The sequence below is a fragment of the Pelophylax lessonae genome, assembly GCF_965119305.1.
Source record: "Pelophylax lessonae genome assembly, chromosome: 1".
NCBI lineage: Eukaryota > Metazoa > Chordata > Amphibia > Anura > Ranidae > Pelophylax > Pelophylax lessonae.
In genome coordinates, this window is record NC_138768.1 from 728,369,856 (window position 1) to 728,396,504 (window position 26,649).

Sequence of the window (26,649 nt, forward strand, 5' to 3'; positions counted from 1 at the left end):
TTCAGTGTAGCAGAAAATTTTTGTAGCCTTCCCTTTAAATATGTGACTAATCCGGTCTCTGAGCTCTGCAAGCAGTTCCTTTGACCTCATGGCTTTTGCACTGATACAGTATGCGTTGTCAGCTGCAAGACCTTTTATAAAGAGGTGTGTGCCTTTCCAAATGATGTCCAATCAATTTAATTTACCACTGGTGGACTCCAATGTGTAGAAACATCTCAGCAACGTTCAAGAGAAATGGGAGGTATCTGAGCTAAATTGCAAGTGTTGTTGCAAAGGATCTGAATACTAATGCTAATGTGGGGATATTTTAGTCTTTCCTTTTTCATACATTTGCAGACATTTCTGAAATTCTGTTTTTTGCATTGTCATAGGTTACGAAGTGTACATTAAAGGCTCCATTCATATATTTGCATCCTGGATCTCGATCCCAAATCACAGCAAATCACAGGATGCCTGCACGATTCCCGTCCCCTCTCAAGCACCCCAATAGCGGTGCGTTTTGGGCGACAGGCATCCCGCGAATCTATTTATGTGGGAAAATTGTGCCGCGTTTGGGGTGCCATTTTAAGTGATGGGAATAGCATGGGCGTCCCGCAATTTGCCATGATTCGGGATCGCGGGCAGAATTGCAGCAATTATGCTCATGATCCTGGATGCCAATAAGTGAACGGAGCCTAGTGAGAAAACGAATTTAAACAACTGTAGTATTGGGCTGCAACGTAACATTAAAAAAAAAGTGTGATGGTCTAGATGGCCTGTGGTTTAAACCATCCAGTGTTGGAGAGAGATTTGAGGATTAATGTTTGCTGTCAACCTGATTGGGTGTTTATAAATCAATAACAGTTTGCTGGTCTTCAATAAACTGGCCCCTTTAGCAAAAAGTGCAAATGTAGTAAGAGACTCATTGTCCTGAAAGGTGCACATCACATTAGTATGAGGCAGTTCTCAGTTCTGTACATGCATGCACGGCAGTTATTGAAGTTAAACAGAAGCAATCTGATGTGCAATGTCTATTCACAAAATTCACAGATATGTATGGTATGTAGCGGTTTCAATATTGTGTGGAAAGTGGTGTTATTTCAAGTATGCCATCCACAGTATGCCTTTGTTATGATAGTATGCATGCTGTGTGGCTCTTTCAAGTTATTTTAATTTCCAAAACCAGTTTGATATTGCAGAACAAAAAAACCTACTGATTGATTTGTCTGAAATGGATCTCCTTTAAAAAGCACAGTTTAAAGCCTGGCAAGGTTTAATTATTCTATCCAAAAGTGAGATCTTGCCTATGGGTGTAGTCTGAGCTAGTTACTGGATTCTTGTATCTCTTGATTCCAGCAGTGAGATCTCTTTGCTATGGTTTTCATCTTAGCTCTTCCAAACGTTGCAGGGTTGCTGTTCCCACTTCTTTACATTTTTAAAATATATAAAATGTAAAGCCTTACCGAGAGAGTAGCACCCCTTTATAAACCACCTTGCTGGCTGTGCAGAGCTGTAACAGAGAATTCACCTTTAGGGTCCATGCACACGGGCTATAAAAAATGCTGCTTATACAGACCTTTTTGTTTTTATTTTTTATTTTTTTTCTTCAGCCTGTAAAAGCAGCTCTGTTAGCCTATGTGTCCATGCATATTAGGGAGTTTACAGGCATATTTTCAGAGGAATAGGAAAAAAAAAAAAAAACCTTCAGAATCTCGTTTTTGGCAGAAAAAATGTGGTGTTGAGGAGCATTTGTGTTAAATGTACAGGGAGAAGGGAAATGTTTTAGTAAAAAAACACTTGCAAAAAGAAATGCTCATAAACACTTGTGCAATATGAGCTACTATCAGCATTTTGTTTATGCTTTTTCTGCCCGAGGTGCTGGCATTTTTTTCTGCCCCTTATGTGCATGGACCCTTGTAGCAGAATAAAACCCTTCTTTTCTTTTTATCCAAAGAAGCTGCCATCTTAGCCTCTGTTTGATCTTCAACTGCCATGATGCTGCACATATAATCAGTCATTGGATGGTTTTGGAGTTTGGTTAAGAGCACAACCAATGTGATCGTTACATTCCTGGCACGTGCCAGGAATGTAGCATTTTTTTGAAACTTAAAATGATGGGTTTAGTTCCGCTGTAAGCCGGCCTTGGATGGTTAAAATCATAAGCCGTTTCAGCAGCGACTAGCTAAGATTCGAACCATGAATGGGCAGGCTGATTTTATCAAAGTTGATCAATTGATCAACCTGGATATAGCTAGCTAGTCGCATTTTTCATGCGAATATTGCCAGCTCCTAAAGCCACTAGCAATAATCATTGTGTGCTCTTCTGGCCATGATAGCTCCTCGCGCCCCCCAGCTGGGAGAACACAATGGATTCACGGGAGGGATTCTCACATCAACACTGACTGTGGTTGCAGGAAAGAAAATCACTCAATCTATGACCTGCTTTAGATAACAAACCACCTAGACCTGTAAACATAGTAGTAAATGTGCCCAAACTTCCTTTGGTAAGTGAAACAGACTTGAAGGCTATGCAGTAAGATCTTTCCAGAAAAATCAGTCCTTGCTGTTCTGTTTTTACATAAAGAACACTGTACCACTGCATGTGTATGGAGAAATCTGCTCCATCAGATTGCCTCTATTGAACTATTGGGCCATATGGTGGCAGGGGGGTTTATAACTGGAACCTTCTGCATAATGACCATATACACAAGTCATTTGTACCTGGAAATTCCGTTCTCTTAATTAGGTGGGACAGTCATTGGTTAGCATGAGTTTTTCTCCACAATATATTTGGGTATAAAGGTGTTAAGTATCTTCAGTTTTAAAAATCCTTGTTTGATCTTTGTGTACTGCATGGTGGTAGTCAGAGTACCAGTTTCACATGATTCATTCTGCCTAATGGATAAATCCCTAATGTAGGCTAATGTGAATGTAGTTTAACAAGATAATTAGGAAGACTTCTCCATGACAAAATCCAGACAGCAGAGTTTAGTGAGATCAGCTCTTGCTAATGTACTTACATTATAACGTTGTCCAAGGATGATGGGCAGACAGAGTAGTGTGTGATCGCCAACCTGTTCTTAGCTGTGCGAATAAACCATGCGTCAGTTTTGTGTTTCTGCAAGTTGCTCCAAGGGGCTGCCATACAATTTTTAACATTTGCCTTCATTGAGTAGGCTTGTTTTAGCATGTATAGAATGGTAATAGTAATGTTTGCTATAACTATGATTTACAGAATTGGCTTTGCATAGCAACAAGTGCCCCTGGGAATCAAATTCCAGCTTTGGTCGGCCTATCATTTAGAAAATGAAAGGCCTGTGCTTGCTTTGGGCAATTCCACTGCTGTTCACTTTAGTTTTCATATTTAAAAGTTCTTATCTGGATTAATAGTGATGCTGATGACTTGAAGAATACAATACTGTGCCATTTCTCATTTTTAAAATAAAATAGTATTTCCTATTGTGCTACATTGATACTGCATATTTAGGTGTCTTCTGGTATGTGACCCATCTAACTGCTCATAAAAGCTTTACTTATGTTGTATGCATTGCACACCTGTTTTAATATGTTGAGTACAACTAAAATTGTTCTAGGCCTCAATAGGTCAAGGTTACAATGACCCAAGCTATAAGGGGGTGTAGGCCTCCCAGATCCTGCCCTATATTTACCCCAGTGCATATGACCCGTGTAATTGACTGGTGCGGGCACTCCCCTTACAAGCTCTGGGACTCCCTGGAGCAGGACTTCATACCTTTCGCTTTTGCCGATCTTCCCTGGTCTGGCAGCCCACTTTCTAGCATTCATTACTCTCTCTCTTTAATAAAACCGACGCTACATGAACTTGATAGGTACTTCAAATTAGTACCTAGCTTTCCCTCCCCTCTGTCACCCAGGTTTTTCTCCGGGGCACACAGACCAGGTCTTCCTCTTCCAATCAGACTCACGACTAATTAGGGCTACTACTTCTCTGCGTCCTTTGAGGTGGGTCCATTTTTCAGATCTCTTCAGTACTCTTACCTCCACTGCTTTGGGCAGGTGGAAACTACTACAGCTTTCCTTTTCTAAGATCCCTTCTGGACCACACACACTTCCTTAGACCTCCTACCCCATTTGAGGATCTCTGCATTGGTGATGGACCCATTTGTGTCTGTCTTCTTCAAATTGTGCCTTGGAAGTGAGATTTGAACACAACATTCTCTGAGGACCAAAAAAATTGCATACTCTTCTTTGCCCAGAAATCTTCCCTATGTAACAGATATCAGGAGACCACATATAAAACTCTAATGCAAACCCCTCTGTGTTGGCTTCGTTGTTCCCTCAGCACAGCCCACTATGCTGGATATGCAGTACACATGTTGGCACAATACTCTTTATTTTTTGGGATTGCCCTAATATCTGCAATTTTGACAAGTTTTGCAAATAGTGCTCAAACTTAGATATATTTCTAACAACCCCGCCAAAGTGTTTATTAATTTGATCCTAGTGTCTAATAGGAGATACCGCAAATATCTATGTAAGCATTTATTGAATGCCGCCAGGGCCTGCATACCCTGTGTGTGGAGACAGACCCCCTTCTACCTTACCCCAATGGTTTGCTAGAGTGAATGATATTGAACACACGGATAACCTCCCATCTGCCCTCATGGGCAAAACAGAGGAGCACAAAACATGCTGACTCCATTGGGACCTGTTTAGTTTTTTTGACGAATACCTCTGATTAGTTTCCTCTCCTCTTCCTAGAAACACCCCCCCCCCCCTCACACTTCCCTACCTTTTCCCTACCCTTTATCCTGCTTTTCATGTTCGTTTTCCTTCCCTGTCTATGTACCTTAGGATGCCACCTTGTTCATCCATAAAAGTTAAACATGCTCTTGATTTGCGTTAATTACCCTGGTATGACCAATTGGATGCCCTGTTCATTTATATTGTATTGCTTATGGTACATAAGTCTTTTCTACCCTCTGTGCTCTTTCTCCTAAGCTTGTTGAGCTATGAATCCTACAGTATTTGTTTCTTCATGTACCCTAAAGGCTCTGTCCTTATCACGCACTCTGCCAACAGTTCTTCTTGCTGTGTGAGCTTACTATGTAAAACTGTACCATTTATTGTATGTTTGTCATGGGAGGGTCATCGTTGCCCTTTTCACACACAATGCTTCCAAAGGTCTGTGTGTACCTGCTATATCTGTCATGTCATGTTTTTGTATTTTGACGCCTTCCACTAAATAAAGAACTAAAAAAATAAAATCATTGTTCTAGGATAATCTAAATTGGCATATTAAGAATTTTAATGCTAGTACTTTCCTTTATTTACAGTACAAGTCACCAACACATTAAGTAGCACAATACAAAGTGTATTGAAGCATTCCCTTTTCTGTGAAGGAGCACACAATCTTAGTTCCACGTTAATGCACACTAGAGCCAATATCATAGGAATCCACTCAATCCAACTCTTCAGTATGTTTTTGGAATGTGGGAGGAAACCAAAGGACATGGTAGAAACGGACTCAGGCATGGAAATGCCACTAGTAATATTTGGCCATTATCACTCCTTACCTGCTCCATTCAAATAAACCCAAGTCATGGCATCAGAGAACATTCACTAAATCTGGCTGTTGATGGTCAGATAATGGAACGTTCAGATCTGATTTTCTTGCATTTTCTTGGGGCTCAAAGTGCTCCCATTTGTAGGTAGATACATTCATTACAACTGCCATTGTCGTGTCTTTAGGTAGATTTAGGCCAGTCAGTCTATGCTTACTTGTTGCCTCTGTGACATCCTCTTGGTTCTCCAGTTAGCTTTAAGCACTTGTGTACATGGGCATTTGTTTTATTCAGAACTTCATTTCTTCCCATGAAACCCAAAAGTAAGGCAAAAGCGGTAAGAGTTGATCAGAATATAGTCAGAAGCATCTCAAATGCAATTAGAATACAACTAAAGAGTGTTGGATTTGCCCATCTACACAAGCCCTTTTTTTCTTTTACAACCAGAGGAACCTATAAGGACAAATAGGATTCTAGGACAAGAGAATTGGGAATAGGGGCATGTAAGTGTTTATCTTTTATATTCTACATTTACCATTTTTAATAGTGTTGCCCTCTGGCCCTGTATGAAATGAAGTAGATTTCAACTAATTGTATTTTGTATAGCATCCCAATTTTAAGTTTTTAATGAAGGGAGTACATCAAGAAATGTGCCTTTTTGTTTTCTTCCTATACTAATTCCTTATATATTCATGTCTGTACAGGCATTCTGGTGGCAAAAAGATAGTCAGTATTTATGTTCCTGAAGGTCAAAGTGAAGTTTTCTACATTTATTTTTTTGTTCTGTATGAGCAGAATTCCACAGCAATATGTGTTCTTCATCACTTGTCTTGAGTCTGACTTGATAGATGGCCCTAGTAGGTTTATTCTTATCTGCGTAGACTGTAAACTTCAGTAGTATGAGTCTTTTAACTTGATGTATTTGAGATTATAGAAGTATATACTAGTCTCTCAGAGCAAAAGCAGTATTTTAAAGGAAGGAAACCCCTTCAAATATAAGTTGACTATGCTGCCTGCAAGACTTTTTAAAACAAAGGGCGAAGGGGTAACTAATGTGGCATAGAATAATCCTTTTCAGTACATAGGACACATTTGATAACAAAGTTACCGTACTTGGTTATCTTAGTTGATTTATTTGGGTCTGTATGATTGACCAAACCATTCTTCATGGATAATTCTCTTGGGGCTTTCAGCTAAGCCAACTGTTTTTAACATCTACTTTAGAGAATCTGTAATGCAAAGCCAAAAAAGAGGGGAAACTACCTTAAGCTTTATCTGAAATGAAAGTGAATAGGAACAATCCAGCCTGTACATAATTCAAAATCAATATTCTATTTATGGCCTTAATGAAGTTTCCAGTGTTGATGGCTGGCAGCAAAATACCACAAATTAAATTCATGCAGATATGTTCTTAAATGCTGTATTTGATTTTTTTCAAAACAAAACTCGTATACCTCCCTGTGGCGGTATGATTGTTTCAGATTTTAGGTGCTGAAAGCGGTACCATTATTTTGCTAGTAATTCTTAAGGACGAGCAGCCCAAACCAACTATTTACATATGATTTTTTTTTACTGTGTTTTCTTCTTTATAACATCTCGGGTATGATAAAGTTTGAAACACAAAATTGACTATAAATAATAATGACTATAAATAAGTTAACGTATATGTATGTGTGTGTGTGTGTATGTGTGTATATATATATATATATATATATATATATATATATATATATATATATATATATATATATATATATATAGATAGATAGAGCTATATATATATATATATATATATATATATATATATATATATATATATATATAATACAATACAGTAAAACTGCAGGAAAGGGCACTGGGGGGCAAACTAATGTCAATTTATTTTGTAATGTAATACTATAGGATTACAATATATCAGTGTGTTTTACTTTTTGAATTTGCCACCCCCCTGCGAGCGTCACGTTGCAGGAGACGGAAGCCGAGGCTCACAGCATCGGGCGGAAGATCCGGCTGCCGTATGCTGCAGGAATACATCCCGGGGACAAGGTAAGTAACTTCTACCAGGATCCAGCGATGCTCCCTGGCGGTACCCCCAGTGTGGCTCGGGGGTTACCGCTAATGGCACTAAAATTCCACCCCGAGCCACACTCGAGAATACTGCTAAGGAGTTTAATGACCAGGCCATTTTTTGCTATTTGGCACTGTGTTACTTTAACGGACAATTGCGCGGTCGTGCGACGCTGTACCCAAATAAAATTGATGTTCTTTTTTCCCCACTAATGGAGCTTTCTTTTGGTGGTATTTGATCACCTGTGCAATTTTTTATTTTTTGCATTATAAACCAAAAATGTGACAATTCTGAAAAAAAAACATTTTTCACATTCTGCTATATAACAATCCAAATTTTTCATAATTTTAGGCTAATTTGTAGTATGCTACATATTTATGGGGAAAAAAATCTCAATAAGCCTATTTTGATTGGTTAGCGCAAAATTTATCACGTCTACAAACTAAAGGAAAGATGTATGTCATTTTTATTTTTGCTAGTAATGGCGGCGATCTGCGATTTTTAGCGTTACTGGGACATTGCAGCCGACAGAACGGACCCCTAATTGACATTTTTTTACACTTTTGGGGGGGGGGGGGGAACCAGCGACATTACTACAGTATTAAAAATATGCACTGTTACTGTAATAATGACATTGGCAGGTAAGTGGTTAACACAGTGGTGATCAAAGGGTTAAGTGTGAGCCTAGGGGAGTGTTTTCCAACTGTATGCGGGATGGGCTTGTGAAATGATCATAAAGACCTGTGATCCTATATAGAAGGATCACAGGCGCTCTGTGATAATTTCAGAGGGAACAGTGGTCAGCTGTGTTTATAACAGCTGACCGTCGTCCTCTCTCAGCGGGGAGCGATCGCAGGTGCCCGGCGGTATTCGCTGCCACAGGTCCTGTGGATCTGCATCCCTGCAGCCTAGTGGGGGCACGAGCACACCGCCGGCAGTGCGCGCCCACCCTACAGTACCACTTCCCGCAAACTGACATACCCATACGTCTATTCGTGCAGCCGTGCCAGCCTGTCGCAGTATATAAGAGGCGGGCAGTCGGCAACTGGTTAATGTAGGTATTTTGCTTTGACTGGTTCTCTTCAAACCAATGAATAAAGTGTAATCTATCTTCAGAGTTTTTCTTCAAATGCTTCTCATTTTAATGGGAAATTTAAAAATTTGAGATGGCATTTCAAATTATTTGTGCTTGCCAATATTTTGATTGGTATTAAATATCGTCACTATCCTTTATCCACTTAAATAAATGGATTTGCTTTTAGGTAGGTAATTGCTACATTTGTGCTGAAGGTTTTGTTAAGTGCTGAGGATTTTAATGCGAGTGTTTTGGATTGCAAATCATTTGGTAATTTTCTTGTTTTTTTTTTTTTTTTCCTTATAAAAAAGTGCGTTTAAGCCTAAGGCCTGACTAGAAGATTGCACAGTTGCTGCAGTACCACCAGAGTTTATTCTGGTTTTGGCTAAGAGGGAACCAAAAATCTTGCCTGTTTGGCAGCCAGGTTTTGACGCTGGAGAGTATAGATCTTTCAGTGACATTGTTGGTGCAAGATCTGTGCTTGAATCCTGGCACAACTGCTCTGACCGTTTTGAGACACTCCCACTCTCCTTATTGGTTATTTAATTTCAAACTATGTAGAACGAAGCAAACTGGTCCTGGGACAAACACAAAAATCTCCAAAGAGGGGGACAGAATCTAGAATTACAAGATGGCAGACAGATGTGATTTTCTTTTTTTTTTTTTTTTTTTTTTTCTTCAATACCTAAAATGACCTAAGATGCCCAGATTTGGCTTGCTCCACCTATAACTAAAATCACTTTTGGGTGGACTGACCCATTCAAGAGGATCTGTCATTTGGAAGTTGTGCTAAAAACATGGAAAGAAGGCTAGGGGCTAGTCCCAAGCATTGCCCATGGGCTCCAGCAGTCAATCTCTTTCCTATTACTGAATTGACATGACTTGTTCTGCATGATCTCTGTATGGAGGTCGTAAGTTTGATAAGAGGGGGTGCAGAAATTAGAGATTTGCAGAATAAAATCAAAGCAACTTCAGTTCCAAGAGATGACATCAACAAATCTCACTCCAAATGTCATGAGATTAGCAGTCAGACTGCAGAGTCTTTTGATGATCGATGTCACCCAGCACATACTCACCGGCCAGTTTATTAGGTACGTGTGTTCAATTGCTTGGTAACACAAATTGCTAATCAGCCAATCACAAGGCAGTAACTCCATGCATTAAGGCATCTAGACATGGTGAAGACAACTTGCTGAATTTCAACCTGAGAATCAGAATGGGGAAGAAAGGGGATTTAAGTGACTTTGAACGTAGCATGAATGTTGGTGCCAGGCGAGCTGGTCTGAGTATTTCAAAAACTGCTGATCTACTGGGTTCTTCACACACAACCATCTCTAGGGTTTACAGAACCTAAAAAGAGAAATCCAGTGAGCGGCAGTTGTGCGAATGAACATACCTTGTTGATATCAGAGGAGAATGGGCAGACTGGTTAGAGATGATAGAAGGGGCAACAGTAACTCAAATAACCACTCGTTACAACCAAGGTATGCAGAATACCATCTTTGAATGCACAACACATTGAACCTTGAAGCTGATGGGCTACAGAAGCAGAAGACCACACTGGGTGCCACTTCTGTCGGCTAAAAAAACGAAAACTGAGGCTACAATTTGCACAGGCTCACCAAAATTGGGCAGTAGAAGATTAGAAAAATGTTGCCTGGTCTGAGGAGTCTCGATTTCAGCTGCGCCATACAGATGATAGGGTCAGATATTGAGTAAACATGAAAGCATGGATCCATCCTGCTTTGTATCAATAGTTCAGGCTGATGATGGTGGTGTAAGGTGTGGGGGATTTTTTCTTGGCATCCTTTGGGCCCCTCAGTACCAATTAAGTATTGTTTAAATGCCACGGTCTACCTAAATATTGTTGCTGACCATGTCTATCCCTTAATGACTACAGTGTACCCATCTTCTGATGGCTCCTTCCAGCAGGATAATGCACCATATCTCAAAGCTCAAATCATCTTAAACTGGTTTCTTGAAAGTGACAATGAGTTCACTGTACTCCAATGGCCTCCACACCTTGTTGAATCTATGCCGTCTTCTATGAAGAATTAAGACAGCTCTGAAGGCAAAAGGGGGGTCCAACCTGGTACTAGCATGGTGTTCCAAATAAAGTGCCCTTTTTAGGGATAGTTTAAAAGACGTGGATTTTTCAGGGTCCTGCTTGGGCACAATTAACAAATTCTAGATATTTCCTAAAAGATAGAAAATCTTCACTCTTTGAATTCAAGTCCACCTTAAGCTTCCTCAGGGGTCATCTTAATGGCTCTGTTCTTGAATTCCTCCTATGCAGTTGGTATCCTCACATACCTAATCCTGTTGTTTGCTAGGATATGTCAGAATTTCAGATCCTCTCAATATATAGTCTAAGTTTTTCTCGCCTCCACCTTCAATGTTGTTGCACGGAGGGGTCTTTCCCTTTTTCTATGCCTAAAAATCTCCTTGGCAGTACACCGTTATGGAATCCATTTCCTGGAAAGAGTTTGAAATGGATGTTTTCAGGTAGGTGTTTGGTTTTATTTTTGCTCCTGATTTTGAACATGAACTTGTTGTCTATAGCAAGAAAACAGAAGGTTTCCATCTTAAAATTAAAAAAGAGCAGGAAGTGAAGTGATGTTATGAAAGGATTGTTGCTCCCGTTTCAATCATTAGGGCAACTGACAGTAGTATAGATTGATGTTTTTGCCATTTTTAAAAAGTTTGTCGCTTCTAGAGAAAAGAAAAATTGGAACCAAAGTGAATAATCTGTAGATACTGATCAATCAGGTTGTCCATGTCATTTTGCCAGAGAAATAAAACTGGAACCTCATTGGGCATTATAGATCAGTTTTTTTCATTTTGTTTCAATTTCTCTTTTCTCTACGTAGTGTACTGTGCTAGCCGACAATACATTTATCCATTTCTTTTTAAAAAGTAATCAGAAGGAACTCCTAAATATTGGCAAAGATACACCAACAAAATTCTACCAGACTTGGGCATGTTGGTTGCACTTCCGAACCACAAACCAGTACACAGAACTTAAAGACGGGATTTTCTTACAACACACATAACACATTTTACAAGAAATCCGCGTATAGTTTAGGGGTAGTATACTTTCTCTATCGCTCATTGACAGACGTAGTCTTCTTGATTCTCAAGAGCTGGGTTATGTTGTCTCCGCAGGAGTAGGACTAGGCAGAAAGACAAAACGTTCTGGCTCCACCTTAGGGGCAGTCCCTGAGGGTATATCCTCCCTCTCTCTGCTACAGGGAATCAGTTTTTTTCTGTCTAGTCAGGAGTAAGGACCTAAGTTCCTTGCTGGGATCTTTTGGTCCTGGCAAGACTTTTTTCTTTAAGAAAAAGACATTTTTTAGGTAGTTTTTCTCCAGTGTTTTTCCTGTGAGATCTTCAAGCAAAAATGCCGGACTGGGCGACACTTGTGGTCACCCCAGCCGGCCTACGAGCGCGCGCAGACCATGGCATTGCGCTTGGTCGGCCGCGACACATTCAAGTAAGTATGCGGGGCCGGGCGACGGGCTGGATGTTGAGATCCAGTGGTCACCCCGGTTTTCTGCCTACGAGCGCGTGCAGACCAGAGCTCCGCGCTGGGTCGGCCGCGACGGAGTCCCAGTGGAGGGACTGACCTTGCGAGTTAAAAGTCTCGCTTGGACGCCAGGAACCAGAGAGTCGAGGCGTCCGGAGTGGTCCACAAACCCCCACCCCGGTGGAGAGGGTATTGTGAAGAGAGGGTGCCTGTCGGTTCGGTATGGTGAGTAAACGTTCCCTTTTTTTCCTCGTTATGAGGCAGTATGTATTATGGGCCCCTCCATATATGGTCAGTATATATCTGATACTTATAAGTCCCCCTTGTAATACAGCATGTGTTTGTGGGAAGTGGACTTGGTTTGAGAGCTAACACTCTACCCAGCAGACTGTAACATTACAGCAGACATAGGAGGTATAATCCTACCTTATTTGTAGTGTATCTCCTGTAGATCCATATATCGCCTCTTAGCAGAGATGCAGGTTGGATGTGCTGGGAAAACAATTTCGGCGGTCCGCCGCCATTTTGCCGTAGACCAAGTGCATGTATGTCCTCAGGTCACGCCGGCCGCCATGTTTTTGGAGTCTTATGTCTCTTCTATGGGGGCGGCCATGTTTTGTGAGCCCAGCTACCTCGTGGAGAGCTGGGAACGCCGGAAGGCGTACACAGGGGGCGGAGCCACGTCCTTCTACCCGGGAAAAAGCAACAGCTCCTTCCAGTCTGTGTAAGACAGACGCTGACTGCAGTTGGTTGGAAACTGCACTGCATCGGTTGGTGAGCCTTGGGGGTCCCTCTCTCTCTCTGTGGGATCGAGAAGCAGGTACTCTGAGGGGCGCTATTGCGCTAGGGGGAGACACACAAAAAAAAAAAAAAAAAGTTTTTTTGTTTTGCTGGCAAAGGTGTCCTGAATTAACATGGACCCTGCCACTCATGTATCTCCTCCGGATCCCCTCGAGGGGTCTGCGGGATCCTCCAGCACCCCACTGACAATTGAATCATTGTCAGCTATTATGGAAACTTTTGTGTCCCGGGTGGAAGTGGCTTGTCAGGGACAGGGCGCAAGAAAGCGACCCCCGCCTAACCCCTTATTATCTGAAACCTCGGATTCAGACTCTGAGCCTATTTCTGCAGTTGCAGGTACTTCATCTGGGATTGGTGTCTCGGGTCCTGTCTCTTCAGACAGTGAGGAGGATGTTTCGGCATCCGCCATAGCCCGAGAGGAAGCGTTGGTAAACGCACTCATTGTATCTGTTCAAGAAACCTTAAGGTTACAGGGTATTCCATCGGAAATAGCTGAAACTGAAATCCCTTTTGGGACTAAAAAACGCATCAAAGTGGCGAAGGTTTTTCCATTGCCCAAATGTTTTGGCAATCCAATCGAAGAAGAATGGCGTCTGCCAAAACGCACTTTTACTATTTCTAAACGCATTGACAGGCGTTATCCGTTTGAGGAAACCCTCATTAAGAAATGGACAGAACCACCTGTGGTGGATTCACCAATTGCTAGATTGAATAAAGCCACGGTTATTCCTCTAGAAGACGCTCCGTCTTTTAAAGATCCAGTGGATCGCAAGATAGAAGCTATGTCTCGCACCATGTTTTCCTTGATTGAATCAGCTTTCAGACCTATAATAGCTATTGGTCTGGTTTCGCAGGCTGTAACTGAATGGACCAAGTGGTTACGCCGGGACTTAGAAGAGGTCCCTCAGGCGGTATCAGATTTGTTGGAACAAATGATACAGGGGTTACAGTTTGTGTGTGATGCGGCGTTAGACGCCACTCCATTATTGGCGCGAGCATCAGTCTCAGCAGTGGTTCTCAGGCGTACACTGTGGTTAAAAGGTTGGTTAGCCGACCAAGGTTCCAAAAAAGCATTGGCTAATATCCCCTTTTTAGGAGAGCGTCTATTTGGAGCCAACTTAGATGAGATCATTAAGGATCTCACGGGTGGAAAGAGCACCTTTTTACCGCAAAATTTTAAAGGTAAAGGAACTCGTCAAAGACGAGGGCCTTCTTTTTCTGCTCACAAGAGGTTTTTTCGTCCCGCGGGTGAAAAAACTAAGTCCTCCAAAGCTCCTGCAGGAGGCGTCAGGGGTCGTTGGTCGGGCAAGCAAAAGCCCGCCCCCTCCAGACCTGAAGATAAACCGTCCAAAGCCTGAAGGTGCGCCCCCACCCATAACTGGGGTGGGGGGACGTCTTCGCCGGTTCCCGAAACCATGGCTTTCCAGAATCCCGGACAAGTGGGTTTGCGAAGTCATAAGGTCAGGGTACAAAATCGAGTTTCGATCTCTCCCACCGGCGCGATTCTTCCCTTCCAATATCCGACTATCCTCAGATCGTTTAGAAGATCTGCGGAGAGCAGTCACAGATTTACTACAACAAGGAGTGGTAGTCCACGTTCCTTGGACAGAACGGTTTCAAGGGTTTTATTCAAACCTATTTACAATACCCAGGAAAGAGGGCAAAGTGCGTCCAATTCTGGACTTAAGAGCACTCAATTCTTTTGTCAACATAAGAAGATTCAGAATGGAGTCCATTCGCACAGTAGCAGCCTTCCTGCATCCAGGGGATGTCCTAGCGTCCATAGACATCAAGGACGCCTATCTTCACATTCCCATTTTCGCAGGGCATCAGCGGTTTCTACGCTTTTCCGTAGAAGAGAACCACTATCAGTTTGTGGCGTTACCTTTCGGTCTCGCTACGGCTCCGCGGGTCTTCACAAAGGTGTTGGCCCCAATGTTGGCACTTCTGCGCCAAAGAGGCATATCGATCCTTGGTTACCTAGACGATCTTCTGCTTCATGCAGAGTCTCCTCAGACCTTGCTACAAAACATAGAAATTACTATGATTTCTTTACAGGAATTCGGGTGGCTGGTGAACCAGCAAAAGTCATTTCTGGTTCCCACCCAGAGGCTCGAATATCTGGGTCTAATTCTAGACACAGTCAGGACAAGAGTTTTTCTTCCGGGAGGGAAACTCCGAAAGATTCAATCAGCAGTCCAGTTGTTACTGTCCAACAGCTGGTCTTCCCTTCGGTCTTGCATGAGGGTTCTGGGGTTGATGGTGGCTTCGTTCGAAGCAGTCCCATTTGCCCAGTCCCATACCCGAATTCTTCAGCAAGAGATTCTTCTCAGATGGAATCGGAATCCGGAATCCCTGGACAATCCGATCCGATTGAGCAAACAGACCAGAGAGTCTCTGGTCTGGTGGCTTCGGTCTCCGATGCTCAGCCAGGGAAAGTCATTTCTGCCAATATATTGGACGATAGTGACCACGGATGCCAGTCTATCCGGATGGGGAGGAATTCTCGGTCAGTTATCTGTCCAGGGACTTTGGTCCCTGGAAGAATCCAGGTTACCGATAAATGTATTGGAACTGAGAGCGATCAGACTTTGTCTGATTCACTGGACCGAGCAGCTCCAGGGCAGCCCGGTTCGGATCCAGTCGGACAATGCCACGGCCGTGGCTTATGTCAATCACCAGGGGGGCACCAAGAGTGTCCGAGCGGCCAAAGAAGTGGCTTGCATTCTTCGCTGGGCGGAACGATTTGTTCCAGCAATCTCTGCGGTGTTCATTCCGGGGGTGGAGAATTGGCAGGCAGATTATCTCAGCCGTCAGACTCTGGATCAGGGGGAATGGTCCCTCCATCCAGACGTTTTCCACCAGTTGTGCCTACGGTGGGGCACCCCGGATGTGGATCTGTTGGCATCACGATTCAACAGGAAAGTTCAGAGATTCGTGGCTCGCTCCCGCGATCCTCTAGCAGAAGCCGCAGACGCACTGATCGCCCCGTGGGGGCAATACCAGCTAATGTATGCCTTCCCTCCTCTCGCGTTACTGCCAAGACTTCTTCGCAGGATAGAGGAGGAAGGAATTCCAGTAATTCTGGTAGCTCCGGACTGGCCTCGTCGAGCTTGGTACGCCGACGTGGTCAGACTGGTGGCGGACGTCCCGTGGAGACTTCCTCTCAGGGAGGATCTACTGTCTCAGGGACCGATCTTCCATCCTGCTTTACGATCGCTGGCTTTAACGGCCTGGCTATTGAGACCCAGGTGCTGAAGGACAAAGGTTTGTCAGCTTCAGTTATTCCTACTCTAGTTGAAGCAAGGAAAGCGACTTCCAGAAAGATTTATCATCGCACATGGAAGTCCTACTTTGCATGGTGTGAACCTTTGGGGTTCCGTCCTCGGTCTTATTCGATTAGTCGAATATTAGCTTTTCTGCAACAAGGGGTTGAGCAGAAACTGGCCTTGAGTACTATCAAGGGTCAGGTCTCCGCATTGGCTATCTTCTTTCAGAAGCCTTTGGCTACTCATTCCTTGGTGCGGAATTTCATCCAGGGGGTGCGACATCTGGCTCCGCCGGTGCACGCGCCGTTACCCCCCTGGGATCTTAATTTAGTGTTGTCGGTTCTTCAGAAACCTCCCTTTGAAGATATTAGGGAGATTCCTCTACCTACGTTGTCCCAGAAGGTGGCCTTCTTGGTGGCTATTACTTCTGCACGCAGGGTGTCAGAACTGGCCGCATTATCTTGTCGTTCACCATATCTGGTGGTTCATAGAGATAAGGTGGTTCTTCGTCCGAATCCATCCTTCCTACCAAAAGTGGTTTCAGAATTTCATCTGAATGAAGAAATTGTGTTACCTTCCCTGTGTCCTAAGCCCAGTCATCCGCGAGAGTTTGCTTTACACTCCTTGGATGTGGTCCGAGCGATCAGGGTATACTTGAAAACGACAGACTCGTTTCGCAAGACGGATTCACTTTTTGTGATCCCAGATGGACCCAAAAAGGGGTTGCCTGCATCTGCCGCGACCATTTCCAGATGGATCAGACAGACGGTAGTACAGGCTTATTCTATTAAGGGTCGGGAGCCCCCGTTCCCTGTTAAGGCGCACTCCACTCGGGCACTTAGTGCGTCATGGGCCTTTCGCCATCAGGCGTCAGTGGTCCAGGTGTGCAAGGCGGCTACCTGGTCGTCGGTGCATACCTTTACTAAACATTATAAAGTTGATGTAATGGCATCGTCTGATGCCTCGTTTGGCCGCAAGGTTTTGCAGGCCGCAATTTGAGGAGACCAGTGGTCTACCTCGAGGGTTTTTCCGTTGGAAAATTTTTCTTTAGTCTCATTCTTTGTTTATAATGAGCCTTTAAAACTTCTAGTTTGGCACCGGTTGGGCCTTCTAGATTGGATTTGATTTTGTCAATCCCACCCCTCATTTGTGGCACTGCTTCTGGATGTCCCAGCTCTTGAGAATCAAGAAGACTACGTCTGTCAATGAGCGATAGAGAAAAATGGATTTTTGTAAGATCTTACCGTAAAATCCTTTTCTCTTAAGCTCATTGACAGACGTAGTACCCGCCCCTCTATCATTGAGTTGGGTTGGGTTAAATTCTCTGTTACTGCTTTAGAACAGAACTGATTCCCTGTAGCAGAGAGAGGGAGGATATACCCTCAGGGACTGCCCCTAAGGTGGAGCCAGAACGTTTCTTTCTGCCTAGTCCTACTCCTGCGGAGACAACATAACCCAGCTCTTGAGAATCAAGAAGACTACGTCTGTCAATGAGCTTAAGAGAAAAGGATTTTACGGTAAGATCTTACAAAAATCCATTTTTTTCCCTTGTGAAATCCAAACTCTGTCTTTACAGGGAGATATCCCCCCCCCCCCCCCCACACCAGGGATGTGTGGGGCTATCTCTCCTCAAACAAATTGGCTATACAGTTTTAACCACTTCCCGCCCGCCCTATTACAAAATGACGGCGGGAATGTGGTTGTGTTATCCTGACCGGACGTCATATGACGGCGGCAGGATAACACCGCTCGGGGCGCCCCCCGGGGGCGCGCAGAGCGGCGATCGGTGATGCGAGGTGTCAGTCTGACACCCTGCATCTCCGATCTCGGTAAAGAGCCTCTGACGGAGGCTCTTTACCATGTGATCAGCCGTGTCCAATCACGGCTGGTCACATAGTAAACAGGAACAGCCGTTGATCGGCTTTCCTTAGTTCGTGCCTGACAGGCACGAGTAAAGGAGCGCCGATCGGCGGCTCCCCTGACAGGGGGGGGGGGTCGGGGGGGATGCCACTAGATCCACCAGGGATGCCCACTATGACCCCAGGGATGCCCACTATGGCCACCAGGGATGGCAATCAGGGCTCAGGGAGCCCCCCATTGCCCTCCCCATCAGTGATGCCCACCAGTGTCCTCCCTATCAGTGCTGCCCACAAGTGCCCATCATTGCCATCCTTTAGTGTCGACCACCAGTGCCCATTATTGCCCACCAGTGCCGATCAGTGCCGCCCGTCAGTGCCGATCAGTGCCGCCCATCAGTGCCCACCAGTGCTGCCTATCAGTGCCCATTAGTGCCCGTCAGTGCCACCTATCAGTGCCCATCAGTGCCGCCTATCAGTGCCCATCAATGCCGCCTATCAGTGCCCAGCAGTGCCGCCTATCAGTGCCCACCAATGCTGCATATCAGTGCTACCTATCAGTGCCACATATCAGTGCCCATCAGTGCCGCCTATCAGTGCCACCCCATCATTGCCTCCTCATCAGTGCCTGTCAGTGCAGTCTCATCAGTGCTCATCAGTGCAGGAAAAAACGTATTTATTTACAAAATTGTATAACATAAACAAAAAAACTTTTTTTTTTTTTCAAACTTTTCTGTATTTTTTTATTTGTTTAGCAAAAAGTAAAAATCGCACAGGTGATCAAATACCACCAAAAGAAAGCTCTATTTGTGGGGGGAAAATGACATAAATTTGGTGTAGGTACAGTGTTGCATGACCGCGCAATTGTCATTCAAAATGCAAAAGCGCTAAAAGGGGAAAATTGGCCTGGGCGGGAAGGGAGGGAAGTGCCCTGTATTAAAGTGGTTAATCATAATCATCTTTGACCCAAACTGTCACATGAAGAGCTATGTCGTATCTCATAAATGATGGTCTAAATTGATCCGGTATTTTTTATTCTTGCCTTTCATCCACACCCCCCCCCCCCCCCCCCAACATTTGTATTAAGTTTTAGAAACCTATGCTAATTTTATGTACCAAGAAGAGTGTTACTTTCTATGTATATGTATGTTGATTATCGCTGTATTGTTGTTAATTTAATTTGAATAAAATAAAACTTTTATTGGAAAAAAAAAAAAAGTAATCAGAAGCAACAAAAAGCTAGTCATAACACGTACTATCAGATAAGCAAAGGAGGAGTTTTAGCTTGGCTTTACTTCACAAATGCTCATCATGTGTTGCCATTGCCTTACTCAATTGTCTCCTCCTGTAGAGCCATGTGTTGTACAGAATGGGGATCAGAAGATGTGAAATAATTCCGAAGAAAACCTGAACAAACCCATATTGGCCTTGTATTAAAATATATTGAAGGTTCTCAAATGGCTCTTTTACAGAGAGGTTCTTGTTTCTTCACACAAAGAAGCAAATTCAATTGAATTTCTCATTATGTGCTGTCTCAGGAAGAGCATATTTTATTAATAGCTGGAGTTTTTATTGCAGGGTTTTTTCTGACAAAAACAAACATTAAAAGGGACAGATCTGGTCCTCTCCTGTGCACTGTGTTTACTATGTAAAATGTACTCTGTTCAGATAGTAATGAAGGGATAGCTGTACTGCTAGAATAATTTAATTAGGCCCTAACAAATGCAATATGGGAGCGTGTGATCAAATGTATACGTGGGATTTGCTCAAATGCAAACAAAATGTCAAGTCAATCAATAGACTATTTTATATACTTAAAAATAGTTGTATCTTTACGTTAACCTGTTTATTGCAGCTCACAGTTTTCCGATTAATGGGAAAAAGTACAGAAATATAGCCATATATAGTTATATATAGCTTGGCTGCACCCATCTCCTAAGCGTCCATATTCAGAGAAGCTACCCATATGCATTAAAGAATTGATGAATAGGGAAGGGGTGAAAATTGAACTGAACGCTACAGAAAGTGGGGAGATTCAAACTCAACTTGAACTAGAGGTTCAGATGATCAAATCTCTGGGTCTGCTGATCATTTGGGCTTGCAATTTTACTGAAGGTCATCCCTAGGTAGTGTGTCACGTGCTACCTTCTGACATTATTTTTCACTAACCAGTACAGGTGACCTTACTCTCTGGCTAGGAATTTCAGTGGAGATTTAATATAAAAGAGGGCTGCCGTTAATAGTACACAACAGAGCTTAAAAATATCAGGCTTTCATTAAATGTGTATGGGGTTCAAATTTTTTTTTTTTTTGGGATACCTTGAATTTTTCTTGACGCAAGTGCACTCATTACTGCTGCTAGGCAATTCTACTCTGGTAAATTCCATTCTATGAATTTTGACTGCTGTATATAGACAAGTCCTCACAAGTAAACTGCCTGACTGAACATATGGATAACTTGTGCATAGAACATACAGTCCTTTACCACGTTCATGTTCGAAAAGGTTTTCATTTTGTATGTCAGCAGATAATCAGCAGACTCCATTACAATTAAAAATGTTTGTTGCGCCTATCCTTGTGCAATCCAATTAATGTTTTTAAACCAAAACCTTACTTTTAAACCACAAAACTGCCATCAACATTCAGTGACAAACTTTCTTGTGTACAATAAAATACAACAAATGTGACAGTCACAAATGACTATAGTTCAATTAGTAGTACTCCCACCACCTTTCTCCACTGCGCTCACCTCCAGTTTAGACCTGTTTCACGAGGGTGAAGGTGGAAAAACTGTGGGATATGACAAGCCCATTTAACGGAAAAAATATTTGAAAGAAGAAAAGCACTACTAATTGAATTCTAGTCATTTGGGACTGTCCCATTTGTTTTATTGTACACAAAGTTTGTCACTGAATGATATCAGTTGTGTTGTGTGTTTGAAAGTAAGGTTTTGGTTTCAAAACATTAATTGGATTGCACACAGATAGGCGCAGCCAACATTTTTGATTTTATTTTGTTTGCAGTTGTGGGAACACAATTATTTGGTTGCAGCCATCAGACACAAGTTAGAAGTGAGGGACACATTAGGTTAGGGAGCGTGGGATAATACACCCCTGTTTTACATCTTAATTTGTGTATATTATTGTATTGTCATTATTTTTGAGGTGGAGTTTTAATGAAGATCAATTTGCAAGAAAGCTTTTTACACTAATTTTGTGTTTGAAAAATCCACATCTACTCCGAGGTTGTGATAAATGAGGCCTTGCAAAAACCCTACATGCACTCAAATCCATGTGTAACATGAAGGGTTCAAGTACAGCACTATGATCGTATAAGGAGATAAAATCTCATATGGTGTCCTCTGAACGTTGGATTCTTTTAGCTAGCTTTCCAGTAGTTACATAGGGCCAAAATATTGCACAATTTAAAAATATATAAACCCATTCACATCAGGCCCCTCAAGAAGCTATGATCTACAAACCCAGTTGGTCTTCAAGTAGGTCTTCGAAAAAAGGAGCACCTGAAGGAAACATACAAACTGCATGCAGATAGTGTCTCCGATATATTTTGACTGCAAGAGTGCTAATCCTTTAACCTTTGAGCCATTTCTGTCTCCTGATACAGTAATAAGCCAATAATACACATTAGAATATGAATAGTTCATCTGCCTTTTACTGACTAATGTATGTGCATGTAAAGTGGAAAACAAATGTCCTGCTGAGCCACAAAAGAAAGGCCAAGTAGAAGAACTAGACGCTTGTTTGCTGAGATAAACCAGTAAAAACCTCTCTGACCTTCTAAAAATGCTTGCTGTCTAGCTATTATTCCAATGCTCTTACTTCACTACTGTCACTAACCTCAAACCAACATGCAGATAAGAAATTGTGACTATGCTTGACTTTGCTGATCTGCTTACTTAATGCCGAGTGACTGAGATTATGAAGTCCGAAAAAGGACTGCCTGTTTTCAGAGGAGGGAACAGTTACTGAACCCAGGTTTACTTTTATGTGCAGAAAAGTTCACCGCAGCTCTATACAAAGTTCAAATCCTTTATATCCTTTGTATACTCGACATTGGTGCAGGTTCGGTTATGGAAATTCCCTGTTAGGGGTTTTTGTAGCTCCAGGACAGCATAACTCCCATCTGGGCTCCTTCTAATGCGTTTCACACATAGTGAGCTTACTTGGAGTGTTTTGTTTCTTATCTAGGTTTACTTTAAGCTGACCAAATTACCATAAAGCAAATGGTTGAGCCTGTATAGATAAAGATCCTATGAAGGTCAACAATAACATACTCCTTGTAAGGTTGTTTTGTTTTGTTTTTTTTGCCTAGTGCTATTTTTTTTTTTCTTGAAAGCATAATCCATGAGCTTAAACCTAAAAATGTTTACCGTTAATAGATTTAAACTAAAGTCTTGCCTTTTTTTGTGCAGTATCTGCATCCAGTACCTGTGAGACGTTAGAAAAGGAGAAAAATGACCTGCTGATTGCTTATGAGGGCATTCTACAAAAGGTGAAAGATGAACACATTGCTGAATTGTCTGACCTGGAGGAGAAGCTCAAGCAGTTCTACACAGGAGAGTGCGAGAAACTACAGACAATCTTCATTGAGGAAGCTGAGAAGTACAAGAATGAGCTTCAGGAGAAGGTAAACTTGGTGGATGAGAGACCCCAGTTGCAACTATGACCTTTGTTTTGTGGAAACGCACTTCTTTGTTCTAGCGATCATTGTTCCCAAGACATAGTGAGGGAAAATCTGAAACCGGTGTAGTTAACTTTTGGGAGTTGGCGATCTAACTTGACAACAGAAGAGATCAAAGGTCCCCAGACTGCCCCACTTTTTTTTTTTCCTTTTAGAATGATCAAGCCTCTAAAAAGCCGGCATGAAGAACACACTGGGGTTGATTTTAAAACTGGAAAGTGAAAAATCTGTTGCAGCTCTGCTTCCAGGTTTTTTTTTTTCAAAGCTTAATTGATCAAGCTGAAAGAAGAAAATGATTGGCTAGCAAGCAAAGCTACAACAGTTTTAGTAGATACACCCCTTAGTGTGTCATTGGTGTCTTCTGCCCCTCTTCACATAACCTCACAGTAGTGTCCTCTGTGCACCCCACCCCCCACAATTGTGTTCCCTGCCTCTTCACATCACCCACACACAGTAGTGTCCTCTAACCCCCCCCCCCCCCTTACCACACACACAGTAGTGTCCTGTGCGGCCCTCTCCCCCCCCCCCCCAAAATCCTGTTTCCTCTGCCCCCATAGCAGCATCCTGTGCTTATGTCCCTACACAAAGTAGTGTCCTCTGCCATCCCACCCCCCATGGTGTCGAATGCACAGCATCTACCCCCTTTACAACCCCTCCTCCCCCCAACGCACACAGCTAGCTCCTCCTACCATTCTCCTACCTTACACAGGTGTACGGCAGAGTGAAGGGAAGGAGAAATCGCAGTTCCGGACAGAGGGCGGGAACGTGAGCTGCCGGATTTCATTTTTGATACTAACAAGCTTGCGATTTGTTGCTAGGACCCCTCTGCATCCTAGCAACCAGTTACCTGCTGGTTAACTGGGGCAGCTCACACTCCCGCCCTACATCCATAATGGTGCTCCTCCTACTCTGCTGTTAGGATTAGATCAGCAGAGGCTGGGGGAAGGACCTTAGCGGTGCGACCATGGCAGACGGCAGAACAGTGACCTGGACGGCAGTCCACCATTCACTGATCCTGGACTAGAGGGTTTGCAAAGCAGGGATGTTTTCGCAATCTACCCCTCACCTGCTCGCAGTTGGCTGATAGATTGCAATGGGCAGGTAGCTGACCCCTGATCTAAAACATTCATTGTCACAAGAGTAAGGTCCCATTCGCAACTGAGTGTTTTCATGCTTGAAGCTCAAAAATGCTCAACAAGCCAAATCGCAATTTTTTTCAATAAGCCCTTTTGGCATCGAAGCGTTTTTCACTTGTAGAGGAACACCTGTTTCTCAAATAAAGTACCTGCGCTACAGTTTAGGTAGATTGGAGTGTTTTTGGCTACATAGATTTCAATGGAAACATGCCAGAATGCATGACACACGTGTTTTATGCGCGTTTTCTGGTCAAGCAGTAGCTTTCCACCTTTAATCTCCTCCCCCTAGTGCTTTCTAATGGCTAAAATAAAAACGGCTGAAGCTTGAATACACAGGAAAAACACTTTGAATACAGTTCTAAAATGCTCTCATATGCTTGCAAGAACGCTGAAAAACACTCCTATAAAAATGCCTAAAAGTCTTTCTGCGCGGGAGGTGACTGTTAACCATCCACTGGAGAGAAATGTTCAGGTGGTGACTACGTTGGGAATTCCGCTTATTTTTGGAAGATTTCCTCTAATATTTCTGTTTTGTCTCCAGGATAGGAAGTTGGGGGAAATCTCCCTAGTGGGGAGACAGCAAAAATAAACTAATAGAATTGACAAGTCTATCAAAACAAAAACAAAGTTGAGCTGTACATACACTTAAATTTGGTAAGTCTAAATATCTTGTATTACTGCTTACAGGTTGATGATCTAAATTCCACTCATGAAACCTACAGGTTAGCTGCAGAAGTTAGTCATGCTGAGGATTTAGAACACATAAAGAGCGAATATGACAAGTCCTTGACAGGTATGATATTTTGCTTCGTGCTGATAGTATGAATCGCATCTAGTTAAAATAAAATATGTTTGTATTCAACATCAGCGCTTGGTAGAACAAAGACCATTGACTCTTGCATGATTCTGTCTGTATCTTGGGGGACTTAGGGGTGTGATTTGCTTTAACTGTCATTTTTCTCAGTGTCAGGGGTAGAGTTAGCTAAAATGGGGTAGCCTGCTGTTTGAATAATAATGCTAGTGATATGCCAAGAACCATTAACCACTAAATGCCATGGTTGATGTATTGACTAGGTAGCAGCCCACTATGCTGGGCTCTTCAGTGGATCCCTTCAAATCTTTATTTTCATTCCAAAGAAATTTTGGCTTTTACCATTGTTTTACTATCTCAAATATGGGATAATCTTAATTTTTGCTGTTTTTGCATATGTAACATGTCCATCCTTTTTCCCTAGTCCTGAAAGACAGCCAAGAACGTGAGAATAAAGTGTTAGAAGACTCCTTTAAAGAAAAACAAGCTGAGCTAGAGGTTGTTTTTTTTTTTTGTTTTTTTTTTGTTTTTTGTTTTTTTTATAATTACATCTCATTACTTACCTAAACTTGGATTTCCCTTTCTTCTTTTCACAAGAAAAAAATAGAGGAACTGAAACAGGAGAATGAATCTCTAAAGGAAAAACTAAGAGTTGAAGAAGAACAAAGAAAACAATCCAAAGAGAAAACACCCCAGGTCAGTATTTCCTCTGCTTTTATGCCCCCCTGATCCCCCTCCACAATTATTATTCAAGATGATCTGTTCCCCCTATAACACACCACGGGAGAAACACGGCATGGCGCTGCATAGTGTAATTGACCTGCGTTATGCTACAGTGTTGAATGTGAAAATAATTGGATATAAACTACCTTAATTGTGCAGTAGAGTAATGCACAATTTACTGCTTCCCTAGTGGAAGTTTCCCATTTTACTGTTGTAGGACAACCCATTATTTGGAATTTTTTCACTTATAAATCCTGTATAATAATAATAATATAGCGCCAACAGTTTGCACAGCGCTTTACTTTCAGTGATAAGGCTTCAACTGCCAGACTGCCATTTCTGTAGAGCTGCTGGAGAGCTGTAGTAACACTTTCCCAGTATATCAACTCTACTGGCAAGTAATAATCAAGTTTACCCTGCTCATGGTGGAATAACCCGTTTTTTATTTTCTGCAGAAGAACTCCCAGGTGATGTACCTGGAACAGGAGCTGGAGAGTCTAAAGGCAGTTTTGGAAATTAAAAATGAGAAATTACATCAACAAGACAAAAAGCTGATGCAGATCGAGAAACTGGTAAGTGTTTTCATCAGTTTCCCTTTGGGTAGGGACTATTTGCATTCCCTGGACCATTCTGTTAAGTCAAAAATTGATGTCTGGGTTGACTGTTCATACCACTGTACTGAAATGCAGTGGGGATAAGGGGAGTATTTCTGCAACATTTACTGTCTGCAACTGCACACATTAAGTAAGCACATTGCTGAAGTGCATATAAGATGCAAGGTGCATTTCTTTTTTTGTTCAGGAATTCTTAGACTATTGTGGCTATACTGCCGCCTACGGGAGAAATGAACACTGGCACCAAAAAAGAAAAAAACACTGGCCAGTATAGGATAATCCCACCCAAAGGCATCATGCCTCAGTTTTTGCTAGTATGCTCAGGTGAATGGACCCATTTTCTGTAGCGTTGCTGTTTTCTATTAATTTGGAAGTTTTTTTTCTAGTATCAGCAGTTGCTGGAGGATTTATGCCAGATACTGAAAATCCTTGACCAAACAAGTATAGGTTTTCTTTTTTTTTTTTTTTTTAATGGTATTGTCTGACAGCCTTGAATTTCTAGAAGTTTCTTGTGTCAGCTACTAGTAGATTCAGGCCAAATATGGAA

General features: G+C 42.5%; 1 protein-coding gene across 1 annotated transcript in view; it reads left to right on the forward strand.

Moving 5' to 3' along the window:
* The window catches only part of MTUS1 (microtubule associated scaffold protein 1), a 338,112-nt gene that overhangs the window by 307,288 nt on the left and 4,175 nt on the right, over positions 1–26,649 (forward strand). The window contains exons 11-15 of the mRNA XM_082249360.1: positions 22,550–22,764; positions 24,642–24,747; positions 25,190–25,263; positions 25,363–25,461; positions 25,944–26,060. Of these exons, the coding sequence (XP_082105486.1) occupies positions 22,550–22,764; positions 24,642–24,747; positions 25,190–25,263; positions 25,363–25,461; positions 25,944–26,060 (611 nt within the window). The remainder of the gene's footprint in view (positions 1–22,549; positions 22,765–24,641; positions 24,748–25,189; positions 25,264–25,362; positions 25,462–25,943; positions 26,061–26,649) is intronic.